This window comes from Herpailurus yagouaroundi, unplaced genomic scaffold (assembly GCF_014898765.1).
Source record: "Herpailurus yagouaroundi ecotype Mexico unplaced genomic scaffold, PumYag 77, whole genome shotgun sequence".
In the NCBI taxonomy this organism is placed as follows: domain Eukaryota; kingdom Metazoa; phylum Chordata; class Mammalia; order Carnivora; family Felidae; genus Herpailurus; species Herpailurus yagouaroundi.
Window position 1 is genome coordinate 43184622 of NW_024412388.1, and position 23083 is coordinate 43207704.

Genomic DNA, 23083 nt, shown 5'->3' on the forward strand with positions numbered 1-23083 from the left:
ACAGGGGACTCAGTCAGCGGTGCCCGCTGGAGGCTGGACACGTTCCTTCCTCTTGAACAGAGAGGGAAATAAGTTCTCCACAGGAGATCCCCACCTTGTACAAATGGGTTTTTCACCCCTCCTTGTTCTTTGGCTCTGGTCAGAAAGATTCCTAGGGAAGTGGAAAGGAGCCAAGAGCTGCCACAAAATGACTTTAACCACCAGACAGGCTGGTAATAGGTTTCGGTGGGAAAAAAGGAAGGAGAGGGGCGATTAATTCCAGCTTGCCATGCGATAAAGGAAATTAAGGCATAATACTGAGGAGGGAGCAGTTCTATTAACCTGCATGGAATACCAATGACTTCGGTCTTCTCAAAATTGCTAGAAATAAAGAGAAAACCCCAAAAGAGAATGTGATTGTGGCCCAGGGCTCATCTGGATTAGGCTGTTTGTTTGCCCTGGCACCCTAATGATGGGAATGAGGGGAAATTCCCTGTTTCCTGGGAGACGGCCGTGCCTGAGTCGGGGAGGAAAGCAGGCCCACGCGTTGCCACTGGACCGCTTGGCAAAGAGCTCAGGGCAGAGGGGGTCCCCAGGCACCCTCCAGGGACAGCTCAGTGCAAAGGCCCTCAGGGCCTCTCCTTGTCCAGCACACTCCCTTGGTCTTGTGTTCTGGGGGGGACCAAGGGAGGGCCAACCTTCTGATGACCCCCCCCCCCTTCTAACTGGGGAGTCTTATATCTCTGCTGCTGGAAGCCAAAGGAATTAAGCAGGGGGCCTACTGTACCAGGTGTCCTGCCAGCTGCCGGCAAGCCCTGCAGTTTGGTAAGACCCTCAGAGTTGGCCATGTCTCAGGGTGCTGGTCCTGCAGAGCTGGGGCTCAGGGCCCTGAGACCACCTACATATCTGAGGCCAGCCGCCTGCCTGAGGGGCAGGCAGCATGGGCAGAGTTAATAGTCATGGGCCACAGCTCAGTGCCTCCAGTCAGTGGCCCAGCAGGGCAGCTGTGCGGCCTCTGAGCCAGATCTGGACAGAAGGAGGTAGACGGGACTACAGGAGACAAGGGCAAAGAGGGAGCGGGGCAGGTGCCCAGCAGACCCTCACGCCCCAGTGGTGCCCTGGCCCAGACCTCGGTCACGTTCACCACTTCTCAGAACCCCTCACCCTGAGATTCTGAGCCAGCATGGTAACTCGAACAAGATAGAACCCAGCACAGCTTAGGTGAAAGGAGAGCCACTTCTTTTTTCAACGTTTATTTATTTTTGGGAGAGAGAGAGACAGAGCATGAACGGGGGAGGGGCAGAGAGAGAGGGAGACACAGAATCCGAAACAGGCTCCAGGCTCTGAGCCATCAGCCCAGAGCCCGACGCGGGGCTCGAACTCACGGACCGCGAGATCGTGACCTGGCTGAAGTCGGACACTTAACCGACTGCGCCACCCAGGCGCCCCAGGGAGAGCCACTTCTGAAACAGCCTACTCTGGGAGCATCGCCCCCTGCCCTGTGACTTCCACTCACGTCTGCCTTTCCTTCAAGTAGACATATTCTCCTAGCACAGATGTTTGGCAGATGCTGGTCCGTTGCCCACTATGGCCCTCCTCCCACCAGGAGCAGGTTAAGGAACCAGGGCTCAAATCCTGGCTTTCTCCCCTTAGTAGCTGGCAGGTAACTTGACCTCTCAGAGCCTATGTTTTCCTCGTGCAAAATTGTGATGGTGAATTCTGACTTGCAGGGTAGTTGGACGTGAGCTATGTCTATCAGTTGGGGCCTGGCACTTAGAAGATATTCAGAATATTCTAATATTCCAGAAAATTAGAGATTAGAAAATGTTCGCTGGTGGAACTTCCAACTTTTCTCAGTTGCTCCCCCACTCCATAGTAGGCCCTCAAAAAGTTCTTGTTATAGTTGTTAAAGGACATCAGGAGGCCTGGCCTCCTGTCCTGGGCCTCTTGGTTCTTCCTAATTTGGTTTTTCCATGTATATGTAGAAGGGCTGTTCCTTGGAAAGCTGCATAGGGGAGGGGGGCTGGGAGGTGTTCCGCTGCCCATCTCTGGCTGAATCATGAGCCTGTCCAAGGTCGAGCCCATGTGAGGCTGGGAGGCCAGAGTGTCCTGTAGGCACATCCTCCTCATTCTCTGGGAGTCCCCTGCTCTACCATGAAGTCCAGGACCCCACCTCCTGGCCTTCTCTTTAGGGTACCCGGGGGACAAGTGTGAAGGCCACTTCTGGGCCAAACTCTCATCTGTCCACTGTACCTTGGGGTTTACAAAGCCCTTTGCATACACTTCCTCATTTAGTTCTTACAAATACCCTGTGAGGCTCAAAGATGGATGGGATGGGCCCAGGTCACACAGCTATCTATCTGCCCAGTGTTCTGCCCTGACACCACCACCCTAGGCCGGCCCAGTGGCCTAACTGCCTCCTCCACAGAATGAGAAGGACACAGGGTCTGCAATGCAAGTCCCAACCTTGTCTCCCCACCAACCCAAGCAACCCTGAGAAATGGGGGCGGTATTCTCTCAAGAACATCTCCAAGCCACCATGAAAATCTAACAGCATAAGAGATGCCAAAGGCAAGAAACACTGGCCAGTGGAGCAGAAAGAGCACAGCCCAGGGAGCCCCAGAGCCTGAGCTCCAGTCCTGGCCCTTCCACACTTTGGCTCTGTGCTTGGGCAGGCCTGGGTCTCCCCATCTGTCAAAGATGAGACAGGAATCCCTCCCTGCCTGCCCTCTGCAGGCCAGCTGTGCACTTGCCAAACCTACCCTCCTCCCACCTATGCACAGCGTACCTGTCTGTGATCGCCACCTCAGCCAGGAGGGGTTGAGAGGCTGCCCCCTCTCTGTACCCAGCTCAGCTTGACCCATGCCCCCAAAAGCTAGGCCTGCAGTGCGTTCAGGCAGGCGTGCTGACCCTCGGTGCATGTCCACAGCGTGTGTTCTTGCACACGAACACACATGCACACAGAGGCACACACGGCCCACTTGCATGCTCAGATGTGCACCGTGTGCCAAATATACTCGGACGCACAAGCCACACGGTGCACGTTCCACAGCACACGGACCACATACCCACACATGCGCAGGTGGCTTAGTATGACATTCGCACAGTACAGACAGATATGCATAGATTTTCCTGCCTCTCTCGTGACAGCCAGATGGTGGGATTCTCCCACAGGGCTACCATTTAATGCTCTAATTAATTTAAAAAAATTCTAGGTACGCGGAGTCTGGGTTTGTTCCAATGTCCCAGGCAGGGCACAGTGCAAAGCCAAGGAGGGAAGCAGGGCATAGGGGGAGGGACTGTGGGGCCAGGGAGTGGGAGAGGCTCCCACTAAACTCAGGAGAGGCTATGCCCTTACCTTGAGGGTTGATAACCTAGCCTAGAAAGGGGGGTTGGGCTCAAGAGCCATCTGCCCAGACGTGGGCCTGATCCTGGTTCCAAGAGTGCCCCACAACCCAGGATAGGGAGACACCCCTTCATGGCCTCCTGGCAGGGCTGTCTGGCCTCAGCAGACGGGGAGCTGGTCCCTGTGGAGGATACTGGGCTGCTGTCAAATTGCACTGCAGTTCTGGGGCTCACATCCAGATCCGAATTCACTCTTTAGGGGCCCTACTGTGTGACTTCAAGGCTCTATGGGAGGAAACAAAACACAGAGTCACCACAGTCTGTGGTGTGAGATGGATGAGGTGGAGATGATGGGCAGGTCCAGAGGGACTTGCAATGTTCCCTGCCCTCCTGCTTACATGCCTCCAGGGACGGGGTGCTCGCTACATCTCCAGTAGCCTTCTCTGATTGGCCCAGAGTCCATCGTCTCCCAGTGAGCCCTGGCTTCTCTGGGCTACAAGGCCCAGGTGGTTCAGGCTGGCAGAAGCCATACAGCGCGCGTCCCCAGGCCTTTCCTCTGACTTTCCCAGGGGCACATTCTTTGCTGCTGAGTGTTTGGGAAAACGCAGCAATAAATTTACCACTTCACTTATGAATAATTTGCTGTCAGGAGCTCTGCGTAAGCAGAGAACTGAATTAACGAGGCTTAATTAACATTAATGTTGTGACAGATCTCAACCCTAGTCGGAAATCCCCCACCCTCGCAGCCCAGGCCCTCGCCGCCCAGGCCCTCGCCTGCCGCTTCTGGGCCCATGTGGGAGGTGACAGGCCCAGGGAGGGTTCTGGGAGCTGCTGACGGACCTGATGGGGGCGGAAGGGGGCTGCCTCTTTCCCAGGATTAGGAGGGATTTAGGAGCTGGGGGCTGGAGGCTAGCAGGAGATCAGCACGGGAAGCCAGGAGCCTCTGCAATTCCAATTCCAAAGGAGCTTTCAGGCTAAGTCCTTCGTCCCTGCCTGGCGCAGTGGCATGGGCCTCAGAGTCTGAGCGGCCAGGGCTCGAATTTGCCACTCACATGCTGACTCACCCCACCCCTCTGTTAGCACAGGGCCAGGGGTCTCGGGGGATTCATGAGGTCACTCGTAGAGAACAGAGGTGTTCTGGGATCTTCATTCCCGCCATCCCATCCTGAGCGTGAGAGCGAACGTGCTCATCATCTCATCTAATCTTCCCACAGTCTTTTGAGCAAAGGATTGCTATAACCCCACTGTACAAATGAAGAACCCAAGGCCAGCTTTGGGCAGAGATCTGAGAGGGGCAGTGATCTGCCCGAGGTCACACAGATAGTCAACAGGAGTGAGGGGACCATAGCCACCCACTACACTCCCTGGAGAGCAACTGAGGATCCAAAGAGCCAAGGTGAGGGGCAAGTGCAGGCCGTAGAGGCCATGCTGGGGTGGGCACAGGGCCCGGCAGCCATGTTTGTGGAATCAATCTATGAATGATGGAGAAAGGGGAAGAGTATGTCCCACCAGAGGGGCCCACGTACCTGTTTCTCAACTGTGCAGATTTATTAAGCTGCCCCCTGAGTGCCCAGCCTGTGACAGGCTCTGGAAAGAGATAAATGCAGTGCAAGGTACCCACCCTCTCTCGGGATTGGTACCACAGTCTACTCTTGGCTTTCCCCCAGGGCACCCGGCTGCGGTCTAGCACGAGGTGAACACGCCATAATTTATCATTAATGATTGCCATTATTAATGTTAATGGGGAGGACACTTCGACCAGAACCAACTTTAAGGACCAGCAGGAAGCCCAGCTCCCATCCACCTACCCTGCCTTCCAGGGTGCTGGCCATGACCCCACACGCATCCCAGGTCACTGATCAGGAAGGGCCATGGTAAGATCTTTAGGCTCCAGCCTGGTCTCCAGGTGGGGATGGGCTCTGGGTCTCGGGAACCCACGTCTCTCCTGAAGTACTGGCCAGTTGAAGTTTCAGTGTTAAGGATCTGATTGTGAATAGTATGGGGAGGAAGGCAGGGATGGAGGCTGGGCCAGGGGCAGATCTGCCTCCAGAGTGTGACCCCTCCTAAGCCCTGCCAAGCCCCACATACCCCTAAACTCTGCCACAACACCCTGCTCCGGGAGGTCTTCCTGGCCCACCCAGCCACCCCTCACCTCCTGACTCACACATCAGCCACATGACCTTGAGGAAGCCGCTCACTGTCTTCTGCCTCATTTCTCTCCTCTGTAAGACGGGGGATAAAACACGACCTATCTTACGGGGCTGATGTGAGGATCCAATGAGATACCACCTGGCACTGAGTAAAGGTCAATAAATGATAGATGTGATTACTGATAACCCAGAGATTAGTGCAGTGAAGACCCAGCTCTGTCAGGTGCCAATGAGGAGCTAGGTGGGCTTGGGGGTGTCTCTCGTCTACAAGACTGCTCTAAGGCAGCAGGATCATCAAGGGGGCTCTGTATGGCCCCTGTAACAGAACTGGGACCCGTGAGGCCTCTCAGGACAGAATCAGAAAGAACTTTGTTTCTGGAAATAGAAAGAATTGCTGTATGAGGAGGTTTCCAGCCCAGGAGGTATGCAAGCAGAGGATCCATCTATTCATTTAACAAGCATTCACTAGACCCTGCCTCTGTCCTGGGCCCTGTGTTGGGCATTGGCTGGCGGGGGGGGGGGGGGGGCGCTCCGGGGCTAGAAAAGAGAGCATGAGACCTAATGCTGCCTGGAGAAACCCACATTCCAAAAAGGGATGCTGAAGGTGCCGAACCGACCCCGGAGCGGGCCTGCCCACCCTGTCAGAGCCTAGAGGAAAACCAAAAGGTCTTTTGCCATGAAGAAGCCTTGGGAAACCCCTGGGCAGCTCAAAGAGGGGCTGAGCTCTGGTGCTGCAGATGTGAGGCTGGACCCCACCTGCTCTGAGCCCCCCATGGCCCCAGAATCCCAAAGGCATCCAGGTGCCCATGTTCTCCTTGCCCTGGTCCACACTGACCACAGCTCAGCCCCAGCCCCCAGAGCACCCGCCCAGCCCGACACCCAGTGAGGGGTGGGTAAGAGGTGTCCTTGGGGGGAGGGCCCTGCGGCATAGGGTATGGAGAAAGGAGGAGTGGCTGACTCTGCTTGGGCAGGAGCAAGGGCATGATCAGTCCCAGGCAGGTGACAGGCTCATCCCATTGCCTATTTTCCTGCCCAGCAGCATCCATGCCCCCCTACCACCATGGTTCCCGGGGAGCGGGTTCCAAGGAGCCAGCAGCCAGACCACCAGCTGCTGCCCCCTCCCCATACAAACCCTGGCCACAAAGCACCCTCTCCCCCAGCTCTGCCCGCCTGCGGTGACAGCCTCTTGGCACTAGCTCTCCCCTTCCCTCCATCTGTCAGGAATTGGTGCAGACAGACTGTGAGAACCACAAGAGGAAGCAGCGGCTCTGTTTGGACCCCTCCCCCTCCCCCTGCCTCCCCAGCGCTCTCCCCCTACCCCCAAACCCCATGGCCTTCCTCTTTCCCCCTCCTCCCTGTGTCTTCCTTTCCCTTCCATCTGTCTCCATCTTTTCCTATTGATGAAGACATTGACAAAGTGGGAGTGGGAGGGGAGAGGACCGTCCAGCCAGTGACCCCCACACAGCATGGTCACTCACTTCTTTTCAGCCCTTCATCCTGTGGGGTTGTGGGCTCGGCGTCTCCAACTGTACAACTGGTGCAGTAAATCCTGCCAGGCCCACCTCCCAGGGGACACTAGGAGCCCCGAGGCAACACGTGGAAAGGGCTTTGTAAACTGTAGAGCCTTGTGCAAGTGTTTGGTGTCCCAGCTTCTTCCTATTTAATGTGGGAATGCTCATCTTGGGAGTAGCGAGGCCAGAATGGGACATAAAAAAAAAAAAAAAAAGGGAAAATGCCTTGAAGAATATAAATGACAGCAGGAAGGCAAGTCAGGGTCATCAAGGTAACGATCCTCACCATACTACTGTGACGTAAGCGAGGAAGAGCTGGGGAGACAGGCTCGGAGAGAGCAGTCACAAAGCTATGTTAGAGTCAGGAACAGAACAATGGTCGTGCCACCCGGCCCTGTTCACACCAGCACCCCATCCAGGATGCCCCAGCTCCTCCAGACCTTCCAAGGGGGCTCTCTTTCTCCTCCAGTCCTCCCCAAACATGGGAACACTTAGCCTTTTCCTTGATCTCAAGTGAGCCCCGGCCAACTGGCAGCAGAACCCACAAGCAATGGGGCCGCCCTGCCGCAGACCTGGAGGGGGTTCGCAGGGTGCGGGTAGCTTGGGGCTTTTAGTTGTAAAACCAGGATGCTGGTGAGCAAACCATCATCCTGGATGGGAGTAAGCTCTTGGCAGCTTCCAACTGCTGGGCAAATGCAGGCATGGGTATTTCCCCTAAAAAGAGAGCAAACCCATGCCCACTCCTACCCCATGAAGTCCCCAGGGGCCAAATGTTTGTTCCTTCCAGAAAGGAAGTTCTGGTCTAGCCACAGTCTCAGGGCCCTGCAGGGCCATATCTGACCCCAGCCACAGCACAGATGTGCCTGAGAGAAAGGGGAAGTGTCTTGGGCCCTCTGCACCTTTCATAGCCAAAGTAACTTGAGGTTCAGAGAAGTGAAGCTGATTACTTGAGGTCACACATTGAGTTAGGCAGCCAACATTCAGAAGACAGGGCCTGCATTCCATCTACAGATCCTCCCGGGTCCTGGCAGGGTACTGGCACAGAACACCCCTTTGGTGAACACTGGAGCTCAGACTCTCAGAAACACCGATGCCCCACACATACAACGTGAGGGGTACAAACAGCTGGCAGGGGCACTGGGCATATGCAAAGCCAGAGAGCACCCCATGCCTTCTTCTTCCCTTCTCTCCTCCTCCTCCGGCTCTGGCCAGGTCCCCCTGCCCCATCCCCCTGAGGCCTGTGGTCTGGTGTCAACCAGACTCTTGATCAGACCATCCCGGTGCAGAGTGGCAAGGACAGACAGAAACACAGGGATGGACAGCCCAGAGGAGGCCCAGACCCACCTGGGGCTGGAGGGAAAATGTCCCTGGAATCAGTGACTCTTGAGGTAAAGAGCAGTTGGACAAGCAGAGAACCTTCCAGGCAGAGGGAACTATATATAAGAGTACGATGCCCTGTGATATTGCTCCTCATTCTGGGTACTGCTGGAGCACAGAGTCATGGCATTTGGGGGGCAAGTAGATGGTGAGGTCTGGGGCTGCAGAGAAGCCAGGTGCATGTCTTAAAGGGCCCTGAATGTCAGTCAAGCAGACTTGATCCTCTGGGTGGTAGACGTCACTGTAGGATGCTGAGCAAGGACGGGACAAAGCCCTGCATGCTTGACAGCATTTGGCTGCTGAGCAGAGAACAGTTTGGAGGGGAAGAACAGATTTAGGTTGTCACTGCTGTACTGGTCTAGGGATAGCGCAGTGGGATGGGGAAAGGCCCTGGACTGGCAGGGCAGGGGAGGAATCTAAGGACTTAGCGACCCTTAGCAGTGAGGGGACAGGGGTGGTGCTGACCCCTAGGTTCCTAACCGAGGCTGGAGTGGTGTCCACGCTGTGAACCAGTTCCAGGGGCAGAAGAGGCCCACCATAGCCCGGAGTGCTTATGGGCTGGGTTGCAGGTCACTGTGGGGTCTGGGAACTGCTGCCCTGCTAACTAGGAGACCAAGATGTCTGTAGAGATGGCACTTTACATCTAGGCATGGCACACCTGTCTTCACTCTCCACTTCCCTGGGAAGCAAGTCACAGTCACAGGAGGTGGCCAGCACTTACAGAGCCCAAGAGCATGCAGCCTGCCAGGCACCAAGAAGCAGTGGCCCAAGAGGGGAATGGGCCTTACCTCAGGTCTCATAACATGTCAGCTGTCACAGCTGGAAAGGGATGCTGAGCAGGCTTGGGGGGTGAAGGGGTGAGGCAGTCTCTTGGAGCAGAGGCCTCAGAAATAGAACTGATCACAGGCGGCAGGGCTTGTTTTATTGAAAAGGAAGATAGATTTTCTAACAGGAAGAGCTATCCAGGAACAGAAGAAGCTATCTGGTCAATTAGTGTGCTCCCTGTCCCCGGACGTATTCAGGCAGAAGTTGGACATCCCCCACTCCAACCTCCAGGGCTGCTGAGGGAATCCCTGCATCGGTATGGGGTGGGAAGGCTCCTTGGGCCAAATGAGGCTGCAGGTCTAGCCCCAGGAGCCACAGCTCACTCATTCATTCACCGAACATACATTCACCAAGGCCTGCTCTGTGCCAGGCTGGGGACAGCGGGTACCAGCAGTGGGCAGAACAGAACCAGAGAAACCTCTCAACCTCCTCTACCCCTACCTGGAGCGGAGGTGGTGCAGCTGGAGCTGGGCAGGGGACAGAGAATGGAGGCCCTGGCTGCCCATGCTCCATGTCTTGGGTCTGCGCCCTCCCCGCTAACAGACCAAGCACCCTTATCTTCCTGGGCACATCTGGAACACAGGGCCAAGGGCTGGGCAGGGTCAGACACAACGCAGCCTCCTCCTGCGCCCCACCCCTCCCAGAGGTCTCTGAGGCTCTGGACTCATTTCCTAATGAAGTCCCTGGAAGGACTCTTCCTAATTAAATTAGGACAGTAAGTTCTGGCCTGGGGCCACCGGGAAGAAGCGGGGACAAAGGAGGCTTTTTGGGGGCTCCCTGGCTCCTCCCATTCCATACGACAGCGCAGCAGCCCGGCACAGGAGGGATTCCTGAAGGACCGACAGGAGACGGGAGCTCAGAGCAGGAGGTCAACATAAACCTACCAAGTCTTGAACTGAGCATTGACCACTCTTCGTGTTCTCCCTAAATTAACTCACACAGTCCTCCAACCACCCTGTGGGGTAGGGATCGATGGCTCCATTTTACAGATGAGACGAGGGCTCACAGAGGTGAAGTAACTTGCCCAGGGTCCCCCAGCTAGGAAGAAGTGAAGTACGGACTCGCCCCCAGGCCGCCTGGCTCAAGGCCCTGCTCTTATCTGTGTCACAGTGGAGCCTCTCACGGATGACACAACGCACGCACGCAGGAGCCATCAGAGGTAGGAGGGCCTGAGGAGTCTTCACATCCGTGGCTCCCACCTAGTTGCACAGCATGCAGAGGTCTTGGTTAGGCCTGGGCCACGCCAGGGAATCTGAATTTCACAAGCTGCCCACAGGAACTCAAACTCCAGATCCAACCCTAACTCTCTCCCAGTACACACGGGGAGACTGAGGCCCAGGGGAGGGCAGAGACCTGCCCAGATCACTCAGCAAGTCAGTGACAACGAGAGGCTCCCTGGTTCCTGGTGTGGTGGCACTGAGAGCCTGGGGGGACTGGCTCTCAACAGGGCTCAGTTGCCTGACGGAGCCCTCCGCTCCCAGGACAGAATCTGCAAGCGTGGGCAAGGCCAAAGGCCAGGGAGGGGGAGGCCGAGGGTCTGGGAGAGGAGGTGGCAGAGAGAACAGGAACTGTAGCCACACAGGCTGGCAGACCCCTGTGCTGCGGTGCGGCCCAGTTCCTGGCTCTGTGGGACCCAGTGAGGTTTCAGGTGCTGTGCAAAGGCCAGGGACTACCTACTGCTCACTGTACAGAAGTCTGAGGTTCAGGTTCAAGGGACTTGCACCAGGGCCCCCAACCAGGATGTGGAAGAACTACAGGGGAAACCCAGGTCTGGCTGACACTGGGTCAGGAGGCATGCTTGTTCCCGCACCCTTGAGAAGCAGGCGGCTGTGGCAGGCAGGGAAGGGGAAGGGGAGAGGAGACCTTCACCCATGTAGCTGATATGAAGTCTGTTCTGTCTAGCTCACAGGTATTAAAGAATCAGTCCAGCCACACTCAGCAGGAAAACAGACAGAAACTCCCAAGTGGCTGTAGTATGTTTTCTATGGTTCAGGCCACGTCCCCTGTGGGAGGGGTTGGATGTCACAGCCCCTGCTCTGGAACTCCGGGGCCTCAGGAAGGGGCAGCTCCTTGCGACCCCCACACCGTGAGCTTGGCCATGACAGACTCCAGCTCCTGTGAACAACCTGGCTCTTAGGGGAAAGCAAAAGATACCCAGAGAATTGGGTCTGAGAGGGATGCCCTACTCCTAATGAGCAGAGACCCCAAGAGAGGCAGGGACCTGCCAATGTCACTCGGCAAGGTAGGAGCTGGGGTGGGGCAGAGGTGGGCCTGGCATCTGGGTCAGAGTTTGTATCAACCTCAGCCTTCGGGGTGGGGGTAGGTGGGGGCCAGACAGAGGGCTGCAGGCTGGGGCTTAGCGGGGAGAGGCTGCTGTGGCGTGGCAGGGGGCAGGCTGGGAACAGAGACTGCTGGCGCCTATCCAGCTACAAATAATTCTCTGCCACAAACACCCAGTGGGGGACTTTGGCCTTGGCTTGGCTCGGCTGTCTTGGCGGGCGTGGGAGGAAGAACGTCACCCTGACCCCGCAGGCTTCGTATATCCAGAAGGGTCACCTCCCTCCCGGTGCACACCCCCTCCTGGAGCACGCACACCTATACACACATGTGTGTTGGTGCACATGGCTGAGAGAGGGCTCTGTGGCTGATAGGGGCAGCAGGTGGCAGTTCGGGGTCCAGGAAGTAAAGGAGGGAGGGACAAGCGCTGGCCTGAATGTCCCTGGATTCGGGCCACCAGGAAAGCCCACCCTTGGCCTCCAGCTATTCACTCGAGCAGCTTAACCTGGCCCTGACGGGGCCTTCCTGCCTCTCATCAGCTGCCAACTCTCTGATGTTAACCTGGCCTTGTTGGTGAACTCAGGCCCTCTCTGGATAACTAACCATGCCAGGCTCGTTAGTTAACCAGTTCTCCTGGGCCCCTCTGCTTGGCCAGCTTCCTCAGACCATGCCGGAAGCAGTCGCCCTGGGGCCCCCAAAGCAGATGGGAGCAGAGTGGCCCTCCCAATCCGAGAAGCTGCTACACTTCCAGGCAGCCGAGTTCTCCCAACTGGCCAGTTGACCTACATCTCTCCCGCTACCATTCCAGGAGCTGCCCCTCTTGTGTCCTTGCTGGACGAGGAGGGAAATTGCTGACAGTCCCTCTGATTGGCCGTTCCCTCGGCAGGGATCACAGGCTATGGAAGGGGAACAGGGATGCTCAATTTCAGGGCCAGGTTCTGAGCAGGACATCAGCCCGCACACCTCTGAGACGTGGGCTTATTATCCTGTTTCCCAGACCGAGGATCTAAAGCTCAGAATAGAAGGCCCACACCAGGGACCCCAGCTAGTCACGGGGCTTGTGGGTCTGTTTTTGTCCATTCCGCCACTATAGCCAGCACAATCACGGGCACAGGAAAAAGGGCAGAAGGGAAAGTGGCCCGAGGAGCCTGGGCCTCGGGGCTGAGTTCTGGAAGGAGATCCTACGTAGTCCACTACCCTCTGTCTGCCTGCCCAGAATCCACCCACCAAGCCAGCAATGCTCCTACTAACCCTTCCCAGGCAGTGAGGAGCTCAAAGGCCATAGGTCCCCCACCCCCAGGCCAGGACCGGCCCTGAGCCAGCTCCAGGGAGGAGGAGTCTGCTCAGACTGCTGTTTGCAGGGCAGGTGGAGCAAGGAACAATGGGTAAGGGGAAATAAGTTCAGAGAGGGAGAGACACTGGCCCAGGGTTACTCAGCAAGTTACAGGCCGATACAGAACAACAATTACAATGATGTGGGAATGGATTCTACAAATATCTGGAGAAGAATGAAGACTGGTTTTGTTCCCTTTTGTTTTCTTTGGTGGGGGTGGGGAGTCCTTGAGGCCAGAACATGGTTGTCCTTTCTCCTTACTTTGTTTTGCGTGGCCCACATCTGGCTACTTTGTCTGACCCACGGGGAGGAGATCAGGGGGCCCTGTGCTCAAGGAGGTCCTGCGGGCCGCCTGCCTGGCCAGGAAGGGCTGTGGGGATTTAGGGGTGTGGCAGTGAGGTGGGAAAGTGTCACCTCAAGAGAGCACCATGGTAAGGACGGAAATGGATGTGCTTGGCAATGTCTTTCCTAAGAATTCATCTTAAGGACGAATGCACAAAGGTATACAGTACAAGGATGCGTATCCCATGGCTGTGGACAACAGGACAAAAAACAGAAGCAACTAAACACACGTCTATCAATAGGAGACTGTATAGTTAAGTTATGGAAGATTCCTGCATTGGATGACTGACTAGCCCTGGGAAACAATGATATGACTCTACTGTTATTGACAAAGAAAGTCATGCTTGACGTGGGGAGAAAACAATTAGCATTAACATAGACTCATTTTTGTTAAAAGAAAAAAATACGTGTGTTCATGCACACCCGCTCACAAGCAGAGAAAATCCTCCAGGAGGAGATGCTGCTCACGTGACGGTATAGCCGAGGCTGACCGTCACCTTCTTCTTTTTGCTTCTCTGTATTGCTTGTGTTTTTCTTGAAATTACAAGTAGAAAATTACTTTTATATAATCAAAGTAATTTCCATTGGAAAAATAAATGAAATCAACTGAGTTGGGGGGCGCCTGGGTGGCTCAGTCGGTTGAGTGTCTGACTTTGGCTCGGATAGTGATCTCACGGTTCGTGAGTTTGAGCCCCACGTTGGGCTGTGTGCTGACAGCTCAGAGCCTGGAGCCTGCCTCAGATTCTGTCTCTCCCTCTCTCTCTGCCCCTCCCCTGTTTGTGCTCGGTCTCTCTCTGTCTCTCAAAAATGAATAAACGTTAAAAAAACAAAGTTTTTTAAAAAAGAAAGAAATAGTCTCCAGAGTGTCTGGGATAAAGTTCCTTGTGGCACCTCAAGGTCAGTGACCAGGGGAGGATGTTGGCCACATGACCATTCCCACAGACCCAGACTGGTAGTTCCCAGAGAGGCTTTGGGCTGTCTGTTCTGCCACGTTCCAAAGGGGCAGGTTACATGTAGAGGGCATGAGTGGTCACAGGAACTGGGAGCCTCACATCCCTGCCTCTCCTGGGGGACTCTCCCAGTCACCACAGGGCATCCTGAGGTGCCTGATGTGTGCTGGGCTCTATACCCCCAAAGCGGCTAGCTTGTGGGCATCTGGGCTGGGCCCTGCCAGGGACACAGAAGTCACACCGGGTGCAGCAGGTGAAGAACTCACAGTCAGGGCCCCTTCCTGAACCACTTGGGCTGAGGGGCTATTCCTGGGGTCTGTGACATTCAGCAGCTTATGAGAGGCGCCAGACAATCATGGCTGGGGATTAAAATTGCCGCTCAGGGGCCCAGCTCATGCTTGAGGGCACCTGGGGGCCAGAGCCACTCAGGAGGGAGCCAGTATACCCACTGGTAGGGGCTGGCAAGCGGGATGCCTGGGGTGCGTGGGAAGGAAGCAAGGCCCCCCGGGCCACCCTCGCTGTTGTGACTGGGATGTGTGAGCGCATATGGCTTCCTTTCACTAGTGATAGACTGCAGCCGGACAGGCGTGGCCCAGTCCTGCCACTGACCAGCCGGGCTGCCCGGAGCAAGTGACCTCATCTCCTGCAGCCTCAGCTCTTTCCTTTGTGAAGTGCAGTGATGATCCTTTACGGTACTGGCTGTGGGAGGTCTTGCATGGGAAAGTCCTCAGCAGCAAGCACACTCATTAACTCCTATTATAATTAACATGATTTTAGATGAGCAATTCAGGGGCAGGTAAGGCCCAGGGTGGGAGCCCCTAGCCGCTTCTTGTGCAGAAGCCTGTGCCCAGCCCTCATCCTGAGAACACCTTGTTCCCTGATCCAGCAGGGAAGAGAGAGGGCAGGGGTGGCAGGGGGAGGGGGGAGCATGGCTGTCTTGATTCAAGTCCAGCCCAGGGAGTGAGGTCACCCTGGTTCTGAGAATGGGTCCCTGATGACATCTAGGGCTGATTTCTGGACACCAGGGCTTTGGTTTCAGTTTCTGAAGCCTAGGGCTGGAAAAGCACCCAAGTCTGCAGGGTGGGCACTAAGAAGCCCACACGCACATGCAAGGAGGCAGGCCAGGCCCTGTGTGACTGCCAATAAGCCACCAGCACTCTCTGGGCTTCAAGTGACCCAGCTCCCTTCCCGGTCCTCAAGGGCCCCCCATCTGACCAGTATCAGCTTTTCACCCTCAAAAGTAGGTGACGTTTCCTCGATCATGTTCATTCATTCACATGCCATCCTCCAAACACTTCCCCTGTGCCAGACCCTGTGCGTCACCTCAAATGGCTCAGACACTCCCTAGTAACCTGGACTTCCTATGAGGGGCTATGACAAGGGTGCACAAAGCCATGAGCATCCAGACACAGAAGAGGTTAAAAAGCTGGGGAAGGCTTCACGGAGGTGGCAATGAGCTAGGTGTTGAGGGATGGATGGTCATCAGGGAAGTACGTGCAAAGACCTAGGATCAGGGACTTGCGTGGGAGGTTCAGAGAAATGAAGACCACACTCTGATGTCTCGATGGATGGTCCTGATGACTTGGGCTCTTGAACTTTCCTGGAGGAAACATCTTCCTACTCATAGAGCAATGCACCTGTATCAGTGGCAATTTGCCAGGTCCTCAGTTTCCCTATCCGTACAGGTGGAACAGTAATCTCCACCTCACAGGCAATGGCCAAGAGAGGCCTTGGAAACTGTGGAGGGTCACACCTGTGGGAGGCTGCACAAGGAGCACCGTATGTTCAGGCTCCATGGGCGTCTCCAGAGAAGAGTCCCTGCCAGGCTAGAAACCTGCAGCCTGGGACATCGCTGCTACTAACCCACTTCCTCTACATCCTCTGAGCCCCAGGCTCTCTCACCCCCACAAGAGCAGAAGAGTCCTGGGGAGAGGAAGAGTCTGAGGAAGCGTCCAGGCTCCAGGGCAGACGGACTCGAATCAAATCCTGGCTCCACCACTTCAGCCTCATGACGTTGCCAAGTCACTTCTCTTTGGGCCTCAGTTTCACCATCTTTAAAATGGGAATAATAAGAAAATAGCCCTCACAGGGTTGTGAGTAGCAAAGCTAACGAATGCAAATTACCCAACGCGGTGCCAGGCGTGGGTTAAGTGGCCAAAGTCTGTTGTGTGTAATTCCCTCTAGGGAACTCCTTCTTTCAGAATCCCTAGTGCCCAGCATGAGGGTGGCAGAACAGACAATGTAGAGGAGGATCTGAGACTGAGGGAAGAACAAGGACATGTTGTAGGAGCTCAGGAACAGGAGAGCTGGAGGACAAGGGGTCAGGGAAGGCAACCTGGCCAGGGGTGGCCTCTCCAGCAGGCCTTCAAAGACTCAGTGATCTGGATATGCAAGATCTCGGAAGGGGTGGGGGGCAGGTGTTACCAGCGCTGCTTAGAAGTGGGGCCCCAGGTCTGGCTTCCTGGGGGCAGAGCTGGCCAGGGCTCTGACTACTAACCCAGGAGAGCTGGATTCCATTTGGTTATATGGCTTGAGGGGGTACAATCCGGTCCTATACTCTCCTGCTCCCTATCCTCTCCCCAGGGGGCATCTCTCTGGCTTCACCTGCTGCTGGTATTTCCCCAGGGAGGGAAAAACTGTCAAGCCAGCTGCCCAATGACAACTAGAGGGATGGAGCCAACCAACCCTGAGGCCTACTGCCCCTGGGGGGTGGAGGGCGGGAGGGGGCTGCAGTCTTGAGAAAGCGGAGGGGCTCACAGAGCACAACTCTGTCCAGGGAGGGCCTGTGGAAAGACCCTGAGGGAGAGTCTACAGCAAACACTCCCAAGGCTCACAGGGGCTGGCCCTGGGGGCACAAGCCTCGATCTAGAAGACAGGGAAGCTTGGGGCCTGCTGGGCGGAGCTATGGGGGCTGTCGGGTTTCCTTCCTTTAGCAGGCACAGCCAGGAGGAAAGGAATACAGGCCAGACAGGACGGAAACCAGCTTCGGGACCAACACATGGCCTGAGGGCAGCCATCCTCTGCCTCTCCCAGGGCCCCAGGCCACTCACCCACTGAGACCAATCAGGCCTGTTTGGCTCATTTCTTCCCTCAACCCCTCCTTGGGTACCTTTCTGCCACATCCAGGTCCATTTAAATGGCCTTGGCACCACATCCGCCATTACCGGGAAGCCCACTGGCTGAGGCAATCCCCAGTGCAGGAACCTTCTGACATCTGGCTAAGCAAATGGAGGCGGGGGAAGCAGGGGGCTCTTGGGTGACCTGCAGAGACCCCAGCAGTCAGGTTCCTAGAGACTCAGCGAAGCTCCTCCCTCCGAGAACCATCACACCTAATACCATTCATTGAACACCTGCTGCTCATCAGGCACACTGCCTCATTGGCACACAATCCTCAGAATATCTTTGGGAAGGAGAGACTATCGTCACCCCCAAGGCCTATCAAACAAAGGTCCCAGCTGGGACAGAAAACTACGTGTGTCTGATTTAGGGCCCCACTGAGTTACGATTTCAACACGGCTCCCTAAGTCCCTTCTCACTCTCTTCACTCCTGTATCTTGGCCTTGGGAATAGAGGGTAGCAGGGAGGGCTTCCTGGAGGAGGGGACACCCGCACTGAATCTTCTAAGATGAAAATAAGAAGGTAGCCAGGTGAGGGAGCAGAAAGAGCGACCCAGGCAGAGGAAATGACAAGCACAAAGGCCTGGAGGTGAGAAGCAGCAGGAAGGCCAGAGTGAGAGAAAAGCTACAGCTCAGTGTTGCGGGCTCAAAGGAAGAGGCTGGAGGGGAGTGGCAACAGGAGCCAGTCACAGAGAGCCAAATGCAGAGAGGTCTAAGCTGACTTTATCCTGTGGGTATGTGGGAGCCTCAGGAAGGCTGTGAATGGTGGCGTTGCCTGGTCACATGGAGGTCACAGTTCAGAGGGGAGTAATACTGTCTCTCTGATGAGTCCATCCAAAAAGGGGATGAAGCGGGGCCTAGGGTCTGGGGTGTGAGACCGGGGCCAAGGCCAGGCAGCCCTCTGAAGGCCAGATGCTGGCTGCAAGCCCCAGCTGGGAGCTGTGGCCAAGCTTTAATTATTTACAAGGCTGCTTCCCAGCAAGCCTCAGTGCTCCTGCAGCCTGGCCTTGCCCAGCTAATGAACTCTCAGCCATGGGAGACCTCACTGCGGCCATTTTTTATTAAACCTAGGATGGAGGGCTGATGGGGGCTGGGAGTACAAGGGCAAGCTGAAGAAGCATGAACAAGGTGGAAGAATTTGAGCACAAAACCAGTCTACCTGTACACGCAGCCCGGCCCCAAGGAGGAGCACAGAGCTTCGGGCATGAGGGAGGGGGTGGGGGGAGGCTTGATGTCACCTCAAGGGAGGAAATGGAGATCTGGGAGGTCCTGCCTGAGGTCATCAGCTGGTGCTTGGGGCAGCACAGGTGCCATAGTTGGCCGCCTGCATTCACACCTCAGCAATTTCACTTAAACATCAAATGCCCATGGGCCAGTTACTTAACTGCTCTGTTCCTTTGTAAAATGGGGCTAATGCAGGTACTTCAGAGACTTGCCCCATTTTACAGAACCGAGGATAATGAGGTGACGCGTGTGGAATCTCGGCACAACGTCTGGGCCAATGCAAGGGCGCGGTAAGTGTTCACTGTTGCTGCTGTTACTCCGGGAGCAAAGGGCTGGCCAGAGACCAGAACCCCTGTCTCTGTCCCCAGACACTAAAGAGCAACAGGAAACTGAGGCCAAGGAGCCAACTGGCCTACGTGACCCAGGTCCACAGTCGGGGATCCCACCTCACTTTGCCTGCCTGGGCCGCCTCTGGGCTTCCTTGAGCATAGTCCTCAGGCTTCCAGCCTTTTCCTCCGCTTTGAAGCTCTTCTGAGCTAGGAGCTGAAGCCCCATGAGCGCTTCACTTCCCCATCCTCCCGGTTCTACCAGTGTCTCCGGTAAGTGCCAAGTCCCACCCGCTGTGGATGAAGATCAGGACTTAGAAGGCCTGGGTCTGAGTTCTTGCTCTAACCCTGAGGAGCTGTGTGACTTTCCGGGGCGGGGCAGTCGTTTCACCTCTCTGAACTCTTGTTTCCTCCTCTACAACATGGGGACCGCACCACCTATTTTTAAATGGTAAGCCTTGAGCGAATGATATTAGTTACCATCTTTCAAGGCCTGGCTTAGCTGTCTCCTCCTCCAGGAAGTCTTCCTTGGCCTCCTCAATGTAAAAGCTTCCTCCCTCCAGCCTCCATCGGGTATTGGTAGTCGCGGGCTGCATCCTGGCCCCGTTGGGAGCTTGCACTCATTCTGCCTCACACAGACTTCACTGACAGAGGGCAACACCCATTTTGCAGGCCCAGAGAGGTCCAGAGGTAGAGTGGCTCAGGCTCTCTCATGGGATAGAAGGGTCGGAGTGACAAAGAGGGGGTCAGGTATAAGGCAGAGTAGACTGCTCAGGGAGGAGCCAACAGACTTGAGGGGAGGGTACTTCAAGGAAATGCAGGTTGGGCAGGCGGCCCACAGTGGGGGAAACTCCCCACATGAGGAAGCAAGGAATGACGAAAGACCATTTTTGAACACGTAGCCCGACATAGTCACCCAAAGCCCCCGTCCCCACTCTTCAAGATTTCTCTTTATGGCTCCTGGAGTCCCTTTCTAAGGAGGTGTAGACTCATCCATTCCCTTCCGCCAACCAACCCCATCTGAAGACTTTCCACGCGTATAACCTATGATGCACCACTTGGCATATGAGGAAACACGCTCAGAAAAACTAAGCCAGGAAGGACTGATACTTGATACTAACAACAGAGCCCCCACCCTTCCTACTCCAAGCCCTCAACCTCATTTGCTTTTATGTTCACTAACTCTTCACCTGCGACTCCACTCCATCCACCTCAGAAGAAAAGCAGGAGCCCAGATTGGCTGTGAGAGCTCTCCTGGTCCCATCTAGGGTCACCCGGCCACCCGTTACTTCGCTCCTCCATCTTCCCCAGAGTTTCACAACAGGCCCAACATTCAGAGCATGGCTTTCCAGCTCCTGGGTCACCTTTTTGGGTCCTTCTGCACCACACTCCCCACTGCAGCAGGCAGTACTCCTAAGCTAGGAGGCATGTGGACATCCTGACCAAGTTCTGTCACTCTCAGCTGTGTGACCTTGGGCAAATCACTCAACTTCTCTGAGACAGCATCCCTATCTCTACAAACGGGGATGACAAGAAAAACCCGCACAAGACTGTTGTTGTACAGAGCCAGGGAGATAAGGTAAAACCAACCCAGACTCGCAGTTTCCCTTTGCTTGCCTCATCCTTGGCACTCCCGCTCTAAGAGGAACCACAGAACAACTCCCAGGGAGGACACTCACTGAAATATTTTACGCCAGCACTACCATTTTCATTGTTTCAATAGCCCTGGGAAATAAATGGTGAGGGTTATGACTGGGCTAAGAATTAAATTCAAGCTCTTACTTAGCAGCTCAATAGCTCAACTTAATCTCTCAGTGCCTCAGTTTCTTTAGTCTGTAAAACAGGGCTGTTCAGAAGATTAAAGGAGCTTATGCAAGATAAGCACTCACCACGGTGCGGGCACACAGCTAATGAATGGTCAGCACATGTTAGTCTCCTTACTTCCAATTACATGAAGAGAACTGGTGTTCAAATACAGGGCAAGAACGATTAGTCCGAGTGGTCAGGTGAGGAGATGGAGACAGGACGGGAAGGGCCAAAACACAGAACCAACTCTGGGCTGGGTCTGAGAATGAATCCAGAGGCTGACTGGCAAACCCACGGTAAAACAAACAAACAAACAAACAAACAAACACAAAAGCCTCAAGGACTCAACACACAGTGTCCGTCCAGGTGTCCCTCTACCCATCCTGCCACTGTGTGGTGCTGTGGATCTGTCCACCTGTTGCCCTCCTGCAGAGCCTATGGGCCTCCCTGGCCTGCAGGAGTGGGCCTGTTGTCCAAAGTGCCCCAGTGCTGGCACAGAGCAGGCATTCAGTAACGATGAATAATGACCACCTGCGTCTGTTTCTAAAGAGCTCTGTTTTTCTGTTCCTGGAAATACTCCTTCACGGTAACTGCCGGCGAACTCACTTCTGTCCCACAAACACCCCAGGAAAGAACTTGCAAAGCTGTAGCGCCCAAGTGTACAAACACCACACTCAGCAAAGAAGGCCCGCCCCGTGCACACGGCCACCACGGAGGGTTCACGCGCAGCCTCGCAATCCTCGGGCCCTCTCCAGGAAGCAAACCGTTCCTCCCGGCCCCCTCCTTCCTAGTCTGCCCCATGACTCATGCCCGAGCCGGGCTGGCAGTAGAGCCCAGGGTGGCACAAAAAACTCTCCACCGTGACTAGGCAGAAAAGAAGCGGGAGCCAGCGCCAGGGCCTTGCCAGCTCTAGCAACCCAAGAGATGCACTCGGAGGTGTGGCCGGGGCGGGGCCGGGTCGGGGCCCCTGCACCCTGGGCGCCAGAAAACTGCACACCCTCCGGCTCCACGATTGGCCGCTCCGGCCACGGGGGCCTATGGGGTGGTCCTCGCCTAGCCAATCAGGGGCCCCGGGGAGCCCATTCATTCACAAAAAACCAGCAAGGAAAGGAGCTTGGCGAAGCCCGGAATTGCCTGGAACTTTGAAACACCGGTGCGTTCCGTGGGGCCGACGCAGGAGTCCAGGAGGACCCGATCGCAGGAAGCTAGACGCGAACAGGGACGGTCCCGTTCCGGCCCAGCAACCCGGGCGTGGCGCGCCATCCTCCTGGGCCACACCGACTGGGGCTCCGCCCCCGACCCCATTAGGACACGCTGGACGCCCAGCTCACGCTGGGTCGCCAAGGGCCACCCAATCCTAAGGAAGGCGGCGCCTGGGCAGCTTCCTGGCAGTGAGATCCACGCAGGTGGCCCAGCGGCGGCTGCAGCCACGTGTGCGTTGAGCAAGGAGCCCCCCGCCCCCGCCCCGGTGCCTTCCTCCCCCGCCGGCCACTCACGGCAGTCGTCCTCGTCGCTGTTGTCCGAGCAGTCGTCGTCCTCGTCGCACCTCCACACGGAGGGGATGCAGCGCTCATTCCGGCACCGGAATTGGTCTTCTTCGCACTCTTTGACCGGCCCTGCGCGGGGGAGATGGGGGCGTGAGCAGGGTGGCGGATAGCGCAGTCCTGGCTGGGGGGAGGGGTCTACTGGGGTGCAGGAGAGGGGGCGATGATGGAGCCAACGACCTCGGGAGGCCTCGGGCCCCCTCGATCCGGAAGGAGGGGAATGGTAACGGGATGGCGGGCTACTCCGTGGCACGACGAGGCCAAGCACACTGTCCGTGTCACACGATTTGACTATACCCCCCATTTAGAACACTCACTCGCACTCACGGCCCATAGCCAGAGATCTACGCAGACATGGCCCACAGGGAGCCCCCGAACACGCCGCGACGCAAGCACTAGGCGCTGCGGGCACATCCCCCTCGCACGCAGCCCCTCTTTCTCCGCGGCGCGCAGGGGTCGCCGGAAACGCATTGTCAAGCGGGGAAGTCTCCCGGCTCAGCTCTCACTGCCGCCGCGAGGCGTGCGTGTCAAATAAACCCCACTGGCGAGATTCACGCAGCCCACCCAAAATCATCAATGACCACCCCTAACCTGCAAAGTTCCCGGCCCGCCTGGCCCCCACGGGGCCCATCCCCCAGGAGCAGGTGCCAGAGGGCAGAGCCAACAACACCGGGAGCCGCGGGGGAGGGGGTCGAGGGCAAATTGAAGGATAACTGGGTCCCGAAAAGCCTAACCCACCCAGGCCCGGGCTCGGGGCCCCCGCGCAACCCGCATCCCGGTCCCCGGGCCGCGCTTTGTTGGCGGCTCCGGCGGCTCAGAGCCCGGCCAGGGACCAGCCTCACGCACCTTCGCCGCCGCGCTGTGGATCTGCCGCCGCCGCGAGATGCTGGAGCTGCAGCAGCAGCAACAGCAGCAGCGCCAGCGGCCGGAGCGCGCCCCGCTCGGGGCGGCCCATGGCGGGCCCCGGGCTCCGGCCGC

The 23083-nt window shown here is 56.4% G+C and overlaps 1 protein-coding gene across 8 annotated transcripts in view; it reads right to left on the minus strand.

Annotated features, from left to right (window-relative positions):
- LRP8 (LDL receptor related protein 8) overlaps positions 1–23077 on the minus strand; it is an 80272-nt gene extending 57195 nt beyond the window's left edge. For all 8 annotated transcript variants that reach the window (XM_040470310.1, XM_040470309.1, XM_040470308.1 and 5 more), the window contains exons 1-2: positions 22952–23077; positions 22058–22177 (exon numbers count right to left, since the gene is read on the minus strand). In XM_040470310.1, the coding sequence (XP_040326244.1) occupies positions 22058–22177; positions 22952–23060 (229 nt within the window). In that variant the 5' untranslated portion in view covers positions 23061–23077. The remainder of the gene's footprint in view (positions 1–22057; positions 22178–22951) is intronic.
- Between the last annotated feature and the right edge of the window lie 6 nt (positions 23078–23083).